The following is a 12,454-nucleotide window of genomic DNA, read 5'->3' as shown; positions in this document are numbered from 1 at the left end:
TGTGCTTCTCCGCACAAAACTGGAAAGTTGTGTTTTTTCCTGTGGAGAACTTGAACTTTGACCTGAAAGCTATGAGTGAGAGGAAGAAGAGAGCACAGCGTCCCTGGACGTGGAGACAGTTTGGAGTATCTCCACAGTTTTTGAACCTTGGGCTCTGACCCCTTGACCTTTCACCTTACCGGGTGTTGGGAAGAGAGGGGACTCAGAGAGGCAAAACGATATAAGGATTAGAAGGCCCGCCTTTGTTATGGTTGTTCTTTATAAACACTACGTTTTCAGTCATGTCTCTGTCTTACACCAAGCATCTAGCACAACCCTTCATAAAAACATCAAATATTCACAACACCTGCATGGTCTTCTTGAGCTTCTTCAAACAGCCTCCTGACATTTGATTCATTCAGTAATATAGGCGTTTAAGAAATTAATTATATGTATATACACACTACTGGGCAAAAGTTTTAGAACACACCCATTTTTTCCATTTGTATTGAAATTTAAGCAGTTCAAGTCCAGTGAATAACCTGAAATGGTACAAAGGTAAGCAGTAAACTGCGAGAGGTAAAAAAAAAAAAAATTGTTTACTTTTTTCAATTAACAAAGGAAAACAGACAGACCATTATAACCCTTAAAAGTGTAGGTCTTTATTTTAGATAGAAATTGCCAAGAAAGCCAAGGTGTCAGTGAGTACACTTTCCTACACCATCAAAAGGCACTTGGAAACTGGAGGAAACTCTGACAGGAATGGGTCTGAGAGTCAACATATTGTTGATAGGTCTCACAGGACAACAGCTTCAAGCACAGCTTAACACTGGTCGAAGTAAGACAATCTCAGTTGATGGTTGAAATGCTGCAAAATGCTGTGGTAGCAGTTTTGGTTCAGGGTGCCACTCACTCTGTGGAAGTTGCCGACTCTGGATCCAGCAAAAGAGCTCCCAAACCATCACTTTCAACCATCAACTTCGGTACTTCGACCAGTGTTAAGCTGTGCTTGAAGCTTTTGTCCTGTGATCCACCTATCATGCAAGCTGTTGACTCTCAGAAACATGTCTTCTGATTCTGTTGTGGCTTTGGGTCTGCCAGACCTCTTCCTGTTAGAGTTTCCTCCAGTATCCAAGTGCTTTTTGATGGTTTAGGAAACTGTACTCACTGACACCATGGCTTTCTTGGCAATTTCTATCTAAAGTAAAGACCTACACTTTTAAGGGTTATAATCTGCCTGTCTTCCTTTGTTCATTGAAAAACCTAAACAATTGTTTTAACCTCTGGCAGTTTACCGCTTACCTTTGTACCATTTCAGGCTATTCACTGGACTTGAACTGCTTAAATTTCAATACAAATTGAAAAAATGGGGGTGTTCTAAAGCTTTTGACCAGTAGTGGATATCCAGATAAGAAGAATAAACTCTACACATGCCTGCATGCTGATGACAGCAGCAGGATACTGACCCCTATGTGTTCAAGAGGAACGGGAATGTGTCCCCTCCAACCATGGCTGAGAGGGGCGGGGGGGTAACCATTATGTTTTTAACTGTCAGGACAGCCTTGACACTGCTGGATTTACAGGCTCCACACAGATGTCTGGGGAGCAGCTCATGCCAGAGAGCCAGAGGTCAAAGGTGAGGTCTTTACCACCCCCCATCTACTATTCATTTAAACAGACTTGAAGTCTCCAGCATCAACACACTCCAACACAACTGACCATCAGTTTGTAACACCACAATCAAACCGCTTGCTTTGAGAAGGGCGACAGAAACTCGTTTTTTGAGAGTTCCAAATATTCAGGTGAGAGGGTGTGACGGAGATGGGAGGAGTTGAGACATTTTATGAATGCCATCTCTGCTGAGTTTGAGAAGGGCTGAGTAACCTCTTCCGGGGTTGGTGACACCACCCGTTCATTCTTAAAAGCAGCAGCTCTAGCACACGGTCACCTGAGCACCCATCAGACACTGCAGAGAGCTACGCTTTAAATAAACTCTTCTAACAGCTCATAAATCTATTTGATCATCCCTGCCCACAACCACCCTCACAGTCCCTTTCAGCACCTTGCATTCACCCATGGCAATAAGAGTTACGTTAACACAGAAGTGAATGAATGGGGATTATTTTGGAAACTGGAAAAGCCATTTATGTTCCACAACAGTTCCAGGAGTAGGCTATATTTCCATGGTGACCGATGGGCGGCTGTGTGCTGTACCTTGTGCAGACTGAGGAAGAAGTACTCCCAGACTCATAGGACTTGATAGCAAAGCCAGAGGCGCCTTGAGAACTTACTCAGCTGGTCTTCTCATTTAGTCATTTAGTCATTTAGTCATTTAGCAGACGCTCTTATCCAGAGCGACTTACAGTAAGTACAGGGACATTCCCCCAAGGCAAGTAGGGTGAAGTGCCTTGCCCAAGGACACAACGTCATTTTGGCATTTTGGCACGGCTGGGAATCGAACTGGCAACCTTCAGATTACTAGCCCGACTCCCTCAAGGCTCAGCCATCTGACTCCCAACAACAGGGCTTTTATGTGTTTGCAACCCTTCCATGCTGGACGTGTTGTGGGTGTTTGTGATATTTCACAGGGATGAGTCATGACTGAGTCAAATGAGTCATCATTAGTTTCAACTCTGTTGTTGGAACCCTGTATTTAGCCTCATGACTGTCCTGAGATTTAAAGGATGTGATCAGCTGTCGAGAGCATGTAGTTCGTTCGTTCGTTATCTGCCGCTTGTCCGGGGTTCGGGTCGCGGGGGCAGCAACCTAAGCAGGGAGGCCCAGACTTCCCTCTCCCCGGCCACTTCCACCAGCTCTTCCTGGGGGACCCCGAGGCGTTCCCAGGCCAGCCGAGAGACATAGTCCCTCCAGCGTGTCCTGGGTCTTCCCCGGGGCCTCTTCCCAGTGGGACGTGCCCAGAACACCTCACCAGGGAGGCGTCCAGGAGGCATCCTTATCAGATGCCCGAGCCACCTCAACTGGCCCCTCTCGACGCGGAGGAGCAGTGGTTCTACTCTGAGCCCCTCCCGGATGACCGAGAGCATGTCATGGTTACAAAACCAAAAAATCAAGATAGTTCCTATTCTGAAGGTCCAAAGTTATACCTTTTTATTTCATGAAAAAAAGGTTAACTTAATTAAATCAGTTGTGATTACTACTTGTGATTTGGCTAAGGAATCCGGTAAAAGGCGGAGTCGACCACACACTCTTGAGGATGTGCCCTTTTCCTAAAATCAGATTCCCAGCATGCCTGGCGTTCCAGAGCCTTCTTTCACTAACAGACTCACAGAACTGCCCTAAACCTGCTCCCAAACGCTCATCTGTCACTGCACTACAGTAACAACATGAGAGGACATTGATGGACTGAGGTGACTTATGGTACACACAGTAGGGGCTGGAAAACAGATAACTGAGTTTCAGAAGTTATATTTCCAAACTGCCATAATTCACCAACATTCCTATTAAATTAATGGCTAAAGATAGTTGATAAAACCCACACATTAGTGGACGGGCTTGTTCTTGTTGTCTAGTAGCGAACAGACAAATGGCTCCAGAGACGAAAACATTTTGGTGACTCAGGTTAAACTAACGGTCTGGGTGTGGGCCTGTTTAAAGTTATAGTTGCAACTATTTATTAATGTTGGCCAACCCACAGATGTTAAAATAGCTTCATAACAAGGAAAGGCCAGACAGACATTTCAGATGTGTTTACACACGTGTTCTTGTTTAGGGAAATGAGCAGAATTTAGTTATTGTTTACAGCAGATCCAAACAGAAAGGTATATCACCTTCTGAGCTGTTGTGTACTGTTTTATAAAAATAAATGACTGATTCATTCTACAACCGCTTCTCTTTTGCTCGTTGGGCTGAACTGACGTGGACTTTCTCCAAGACTCACCTTTGAAGAAGCTCTTGACCTTCAGGTATCCAACACTGAGTCGCAACACGGACAGCTTGTCCAGGCGGGTGTGCACATCCTCGGGGAAGGGCAGCAGGCCCGTCAGACGGTCCAGTTCCCCGTTAAGACGATCCCGGTGTCGCTTGGAGGGGTTGGACTTGCTGCCATCTGAGCCTGGGATCTTCTTCCTGCACAGCAAATGAGACACAGAGATATGGTTGCAGGTTGGATCACAGGAAAAGATGATGCTGATATTATATAATAGTACCACATTTTATTGTTGCGATGGAAATGACACTCAAAAAGCTTATGGGTATTATATTTAATGAATGCTGAAATTGAAGAATATGGTTCATGTACACAGTACAACGTCTCGACAACAACTACACCAGCCTTCAGCTGAACTGAGATCTCACTATGCTGGATCTCCTAGAGGCCGTCTATGTGTGATAGTGGGGGAGCCATAGCTGAACAGTGAGAATGGAAGATTCACATCCTATACTTCACAAGCTTGTAATGCTTGGCAACGATCACATGCACTAAAAAGCTTCCTGTGCAGTAACAAAAGAAGCATGAAGCATGTAACAATGGAGAGACGCTTCCTCGTGCTTTATAGAGGGAAATGGATAACGAGTGTTTAAAAAGATATGAACCATGACTGAATCCCATCAGCCGGGCTTGGCCACCAAGCCTTTCCCCTCCGAGAACGGCGCCCTTCTGTGTGGGGCGTGTGACGCGCTCGTAAACCAGAGAGTCCAGACCGAGCAGCAGCATGGCGGTGCTCTGGCTCCAGACCCGATGCAGGAAGGACGAAGCCCTTCATAAACATGTCTCATAAACACCAGAGCCTGTGTCTCATCGTTAGCTGACTGAGATACAAGTTGGACCAGACATTGAGAACGCCTGGGGCAAGACAGGGCCTCCAATCAAACAGCAGAGCAGAGAGAGCTATTAGTGAAGCAACTGTCGTTCATTAAGCCCATTCACCAGAGGAAGGACACCCTTCACTTGTGAGCATAGGCGGAAAAATAGGATTTGTCCCCCCCAATAAATATCTGTAAACATAAGGACATTTCAATTGTATTAATAATATACATTTAACATATTACAATGTAGGCTATGTGTTAAAGCTGTAATTTTGGTGTCCCCCTCAGGAATTGCTCTTGAGAAAATGTAATATAATTGTCCCCCCCAAAATTGATAACAGATTTTTGCCACTGCTCGTGAGGACAATGTGAGGGGGAATGGAGAATACACTGTGACAGTTAACAGACACCAGAACACACAATGGAACAAGTTCATCCCTTCAGATTGAAATCTTGAGGTAACATTGATATGATTGTGCTGCAGAGATTACCTTTGGCACAGATCACAAGAAAATAAATGAGCTTTGTGAAGGATGAACATGGATGAGCCTTGAAGTTTGCTTGCCCCTCACTGGAATGATGGACACAGTGGTCCTACAACTCACTACATGTCACTGCTCTTTTCTCACAGCATCAGAAATGTTTGCTACCGTGTAAATGGCTGCTCAGGAGCGTGTGTTTGCTGTGCTGAGCTCACAGTGGTATTTGACTGCAGGGGTAACGAGGGGTGAGCAGGTCACAGACCACCCTTGCTGTAAGCCAGGGTCAGGTATAGGGGACACATGTCACATGGTCAGAACTGCTGGGGAAGAGGAGAGGTCTGAGCCTGGAAGAGAGGGTCCCAGGTCTGATGGAGGGTAACAGGTCTGATGGAGGGTCCCAGGAGGGCCCCAGATCTGACGGGGGTTCCCTGGAGGGCCCCAGATCTGACGGGGGTTCCCTGGAGGGCCCCAGATCTGATGGAGGGTATTTAGTGGGTGCAATACATATGTTCTCTACTTCACTATGTATAAATGTTCTATACTTTGTACAGTAAATTCTCTCCACACCATTCAGTTTAAGTGTTTTCTAGTTCATAAAGACTGAGACCCTCTTGACTGTACTAACCCAGTACAGTCAAGCCTGTGCCCAGGGCAGGCTCAGTCTTGGTCTGGGATAACTGTCTCTTTATGATCTGTAGCTTTCAATGCAGGTCTTCTACACAGGGCGTTGCCAGCTGCTGAAGCTGAAGGTCTAAAATCACTGAAAGCACCATATTCCTCTGCCAGTTCAATATCTTCTTGATTCAAACCGCAAACGGGGCTCCACCTCTTCCCTCAGATCTCTAGGATGAAAGGTCGGCTGTCATTTTTTAAACTTTGTTCCCTTCCAATTTCCATAATATGTTTGCTTCCTTTATCAAAACAGAGAGTTACAGTATTTGTGGTCATAATGATATTGCATATTTTCCAACTCCCTATTGAATTCCCCGCAAATAATTTGGCCATAACTAAATTCCTGGCCTTAGATCCAAGAGATACCTTCCCAGAAATAGGGCAAAAATGACCTCACTTACTAAAAATGCCTGCCAAGACAAAAGTCAGTATTTGAACTACCCCTCCCCCCACCTGCTTCATTCCCCTCCACCGTGTGCAGCAATGCATCATGGGACTCAACAAGTATCAGGGGAATCACTGTTAGATGAGCTGCTTTACGTCATCTCTCTTTGGGGTGGCAGATTTACAGACGACAGAGACCCCTGACTCTTATTCTAAGAGGCTCATCTTGCATTCAAGATGTTACAATGACACTGCCATGCTATTGTCTACTCAAAGTGACTGGCGTGGTTGTCATTGACTGTGTAATGTGTACAGGTGACTTACTGCGCATGGGTCTTAAAATATCAAATTAATGCATTTTCAAACTTTTATATTAAAAACACACACAGGAATAGGATAAGCATTTGGAATCTGGCATATTAGTCCATGGTAGGCGTCTACACTCAACCATTACTATAGACCTTGAATCCACTTCCTTAACAACACGGTACATAAGTCAGTACACACACACCAGCCTTGACAGTACGCTAAAAACCAAAGCTGCTTTATTTCACAATATCCGTTCTCAGATGTCTTTCTCCTGGTGCATGTCCTGAGGTGAACCCCAGCATTCCTTCCACCTGAGCTCTCTTAGTCACGGACGCAAATGGATTTGTCCGCTTCCTCCGCTGCATTGTACGGCTGGACTACGGATCTCCCCGAACCCCTGCCCGGACCCCTCTGCCGCACCCAGGGAGGGAGAGTGGAGGTGATATCCCTACCTCCCCTCCCTCCCCATAATCCTCCCTTCCTCCCCCACAGGATCTTCGTCTGTGGCTCCTACCCTGCACCAGCAATCAGGCACGCTGCAACTGTTTCCATGCCGCAGAGGAGGCTGACTAAGAGGCTGAAGAGGCACACCAGTATGGTCAGGAAGAACTTGGGAGAATGCACATCTGTCCAGGAAAGGTTCTGGTTGGCTGGTGGACTCGCAACTGGAAATAGAAGGAGTCACTGCACTCAAAATGTTTATTACAAAATGTAATAACATTTGGGCTGAAAGTTGTCTTGGTCAGGGAACCCTACACAGCAAACTTCAAGTGTTAATTTAACGCCAAAGGCCTCATTTATAAAGCGTGCTTATGCACAAAAAACATCCACACTCAACATTTAATGCACAAATCGGCATTTATGAAAACTTAGCTCATCGGGAGACTACGGACATTCCCATGGCAGCTCTAGACCTTGCGTATGGACATTCTGATGAGAAAAAATCTAATAGAAACACTCTTTGGCCGAACAACAAAACACAATTATATTTGTTCCGAGCACCCCTGCACGTTATTCCCTGCATCTTGTACATTTTCTTCAAATTCGGACCACATAACTTCATTAATTTGAAGTACAAATCTATTAACATCATTGTAGCACATCCATTATAAAATAAACTGCCATATTTAGAGAGTCAGGTGGCTGAGCGGTTAGGGAAGCGGGCTAGTAATCTGAAGGTTGCCAGTTCGATTCGCGGCCGTGCCAAATGACGTTGTGTCCTTGGGCAAGGCACTTCACCCTACTTGCCTCGGGGGTCATGTCCCTGTACTTACTGTAAGTCGCTCTGGATAAGAGTGTCTGCTAAATGACTAAATGTATATTTATGCCATTGCTGTGAAAGAACAAGAAATCACTCAATCCATTTGCACTTCTCGTAAATTTCAAGAAAGTGGGTTTCTATACTGATATTTTCAAGTATTGTCCAGAGGATCTGACCTACCGGTATGTGGCTTAGCTTGAAAAGCCTTACTTTGCATGGGTACAGGGTGGAGGTGATTTATTTATTTATTAATGTAATGCACAAATGGTGCTGACAAATGTAGCCAATGAAGACTGTACGTGATGAACTCTGTTGGGTACATGACTCAACATTAGTTGTATAAGAAGAGAATACGTGTTCTACATGATATACTGTACACTGTTCTTAAATGACACGTAGATGACAGTTGATCTACAATTACATTTTAGGGGTACATGGCAGACGCCCAGAGATCCTTCAAAGTGTTGTGCTAGTGTACAGTTAGTTTAGGGCGTTGAGAATTACCATTTGTTGCTAATCGTAGGCGTAAAAGGTGCGGAGCATGATGCTTGATCACGTTTGAAAAATTATAGGATTGTTACTGATTTATGATTGGAAACCTGTTGGAAACATGCATTCTTGTAACATATGCCATGTTTATAAATCGTTCCGTATGAAGAATTTTCCTTTCTACTCACGCCACCATGTAGAATTATATGTATGGCAGGTTTTATATGTAGCCCTAGGGGAGTGTTCATTTGAGTGTTTATATAGGTCCACTCATGGGATGAACCTATACACTCCTAATGTGCTTGTAATGTGCTGTGCATGATAGTTACAGTTGTAATAGAAGCCATGGTTTATTAGGCCCAAGGCTCTGCTTCTGGTACAGATGAGGCAGCTAAATGTAACTTTGAAAGAGCTTGTTTACAGAGCTTCAAACAGGATTCATCTTCAAAGAAGTAGATGTTTAAGTTGATGCTGGTGTGGTGTCCTCCTTGTAGACAAGAAACTGTAGTAGAACAATGGGCCACTATGTTATCGTGCAGTCCGTTTATTTTGGCTTCCTGCCCCGTCTCTATCAGTTAGTTTGTGTGTGTGTGCACATGCAAGTGTTTGACTCTCTCTCCTACAAACACACACCTATCCTCTTTGTAGGCTGTTGGAAAACATTAATCCCTTCACACAGCAGTTGGCCCAAAGAAACGTTGACACCAGTACTCTCATAATGTGATTTTTGTTGCTTTCTGAAATAGATTAAGAACTGTAATATTATACAAATGCTGCAATTGAAAATCTGCTTATACAGAGTGTTGACTGTGCCAAGGCCCCCACTGTGTTTTACACACACACACACACACACACACACACACACACACCACAATTTCCATATTTATAAAAGCCATATTTTCACACAGTGGTCTTGGGCAGTAATCACAACAAGCTGCAGAAATGCCTAACATAGATATCCAACCCTGTACTGCAGGTAGGACGTTTTATAACACAATTACTATGTACTACTGTGTAACTGGCTCTATGTGATGTTAAATTGTCTTACGAGACTGTAAGCACCAAACAAACCCACATTAACCCATGCATGTGGATTAACATGATAATAAGCAATGTTTCGGTGCTTATTACATTTACATTTAGTCATTTAGCAGACGCTCTTATCCAGAGCGACTTACAGTAAGTACAGGGACATTCCCCCGAGGCAAGTAGGGTGAAGTGCCTTGCCCAAGGACACAACGTCATTTGCCTGGCGGGGAATCGAACAGGCAACCTTCTGATTACTAGCCCGATTCCCTAACCGCTCAGCCACCTGACTCCCTGACGCTTATGAACATGCTTAATCCAAAGCAAATCAACATTGTTTCTGAAAGCTAAGAAAGCAGGCTGGCTGCATTGAGGGAACAGAGAGGGAGGGGGAGATGCAGAGCCTAGATGGGCAAAAGTATTTTGGAATGCCACTATGAAGTGACCACAGCTTTTTTTTACAGTCAGTCTCAATGGTGCCTTTGTGCTGCCAAACCCAGATGGGAGTACAGGAAACCTCAGCCCTCTCAGCACTGGCCCTGATCTCCATGAACACAGAGACGTCTGCACAGCCCACCTCTTTATTTTGGTGGGGGGTTGAGGGGTATATTCGGAAGACATAAGACACACGGCAACAACATACAGGTTTGGGCTGTCTAGAATAGTTTGAGCGCCCGTACAACCTTAAAGCGTAACCTAGCCTACACGAGTTCACAGACAGACACAAACGTTGCTTTTAAGATTCAAATTAATTTCGTGACATAATTACTTTTCCTTCGCATTTCCCCCTAAAACAAAACCCAAGAACTGAGTAAAGTTTGTGCGCGATAGCCTAGTCTTAAACTTCAAATACAGTGCACTGCATATTTACGGCAGACTCCAATTTAAATAAGAAACTCTTTGCAGAACTTTAGGTCTACAAAACTTGTCTTTTATAAATCGATGGCGTCAATAGTCTCGATTGCTTGCTCTAAAATATGTTTAAATGGAAACAAATAGGAAAGACGCAAGTGTTTTCCCATAATGAGAAGAAACCGTAGCTATATCAGATTACAATAACACACTCAGGCCAACGAATCCCAGTTTCCCCCGCCCTCGTGTAAGCATCGCGTGAGAGCGCAGCCGACTCTCAAACTTGATTGTGATTAATGCAAGAGTACTATTTCCATGCCAGACCAAAACTATACACGATGAGAGATTCTTAAGGTAACCCTGCAAAGTCCAAGAAGCACGGGTCTGGCCAGGAGCGCACATATCTTTGCAAAACAAAGACACGCGTTTTAGCCTACTTCACTTTCATAACTTCTGTATGGGAATTATTCTGCATATGCGTAAGAGTTTTTAAGAGGTAGAATATAAAGATCAAAATCATATAACACTGGCTTTTTACTGAAGCCCAGAGTAAGCCCAGCCAGCACTTTTAGAACCAGTATTTACTCTATTGTCTATGGCTTAAATCAATATTGCATTCTGTAGATTAATCTGGACCATAAGCAAGCGGTCGGTCTCGCAAACCTAAAGAATATTAGTTGCTTTTACTGTTATCTATGATCGATGTCCATACATTAGAAGATTATACGATACGCTGTATTTTCTATAGGTATGTGACATAAACTACCAACAAAATTCAGCTCAACGCCGCCTTCTACGGTGGTAAACTTGAAAGGCCCATCAGACTTAACTGTAGTAGTCTATGAAGCCAAGGCCTAAAGCATGTCAGAGGTTAAGATTTCATTCTTACGGTTTCTGAACAGGCTTCTTCCTCTTCTTGACAGCATAGATTCCAGCGTTACCGAGCATGATGACACTTCTGATGTGTAAAAGCTCGAAAACAAGAACACAACATCCACTCTTTTCCGTTAATGCACTTCTAGAAGAGGCAAGGGACGTTATTTATTATCCACGCATAAGCAGAAGCCCTTAAATAGAGAGCGCTCGCTGCACTGATGATCGACGACCGTGCGACATTGACAGATCCGAGCGATCCGAACCAACCGCGACTGATGTGCGGCTAAAAGTTCTCGAGGGATCAATCGTTTTGGAAAGTTCCTCTTTTCAACAAAGTATGTGGCCTGTGATCTCCTTGTGTCTTCCTTTTCCTGAAAAGTCAGCTCTTTCGACCCCAAAACACACACGAAATATTATACTGTCAATTGTGGATCAAAACCGATCAGTACACTATCGAAGCTGAATTCGGAGCAGGTAAAATTGGCCTATCGTTTTTGGCATGGGGCGTTTTCAGGAAATCATATACGCTATGTAAGAGAGTCTCTTAAGGTGGACTGGCGAAAACAGAAAAGAGAGGCGGGGTTATTCGTTACATTATTCTGTGTAGGACTGACTTTCTCCGTTTCGTCGCGTGTGCTAAAACCATTAAAAAAGTTTCGGACGTCATGTTTTTGATTGCAGCGTAGAGGCTACACTGTGGCCAGAAGAACCCGAACTACCAGAGAGGTCAAGCTGTGAATAAATTAATTTGTATTGTTCTGAGTTGCATCTACTTGGCTGCGTTTACACAGTAGCAAAACCACTGCATTATTCTCTGAAAGTAAGGGTTTAAAAAAGTTATTTTGGGTTTATGATTAAAAAAAATCCTGTTTTAAACTTCAAACAGTGGCTGTTGAAACTTCGCTTCATGAAGTAGCCTAGTTAAGCCACAATAATTAAAAGAGATCTTGATCTGCAACGACAAGGTGCCTTAAAGCTGTTAATATATGACACAAGCCTGACCTCTCATTTATTTATGACCTGTAAAACTTAAATAGTCTGACGTTTATGACCGGACATTAACTTAAAGTAGGCTACACAGCGCAGTAGGCCTACTGTAGCCTATATTCAAACCTTGGTGTTTCAACCTTGGGGTTGTTCAATCAAGCCAATTGCATATATTTTTATATTTATTTGCTTTCATGAAGTGTATTCTATGGTGTGTGTTACTTCTCTTTGTTGTTGTTGTTTTTTGTGTTTGTTTACCTGAACCTGGAATTTTCTTTTGGAAGAATAAAGCGAATTGAATTGAATCTTAGCGTTGGTGGTTGGCTGGATTCCCGGGAAGACCATGGACCATGTCCACACCTCACCACATATC

At 43.8% G+C, this 12,454-nt stretch overlaps 1 protein-coding gene across 1 annotated transcript in view; it reads right to left on the bottom strand.

Moving 5' to 3' along the window:
* The window catches only part of LOC134017545 (aryl hydrocarbon receptor-like), a 31,543-nt gene extending 19,855 nt beyond the window's left edge, over positions 1 to 11,688 (bottom strand). The window contains 2 exon segments of the mRNA XM_062457269.1: positions 3,878 to 4,065; positions 11,108 to 11,688. Of these exon segments, the coding sequence (XP_062313253.1) occupies positions 3,878 to 4,065; positions 11,108 to 11,166 (247 nt within the window). The 5' untranslated portion in view covers positions 11,167 to 11,688.
* Positions 11,689 to 12,454: the final 766 nt, after the last annotated feature.

This window comes from Osmerus eperlanus, chromosome 3 (genome assembly GCF_963692335.1).
Source record: "Osmerus eperlanus chromosome 3, fOsmEpe2.1, whole genome shotgun sequence".
Classification (NCBI taxonomy): domain Eukaryota; kingdom Metazoa; phylum Chordata; class Actinopteri; order Osmeriformes; family Osmeridae; genus Osmerus; species Osmerus eperlanus.
Note: the sequence above shows the minus strand (reverse complement) of the source record. Positions and strands in the feature narration are given on the sequence as shown.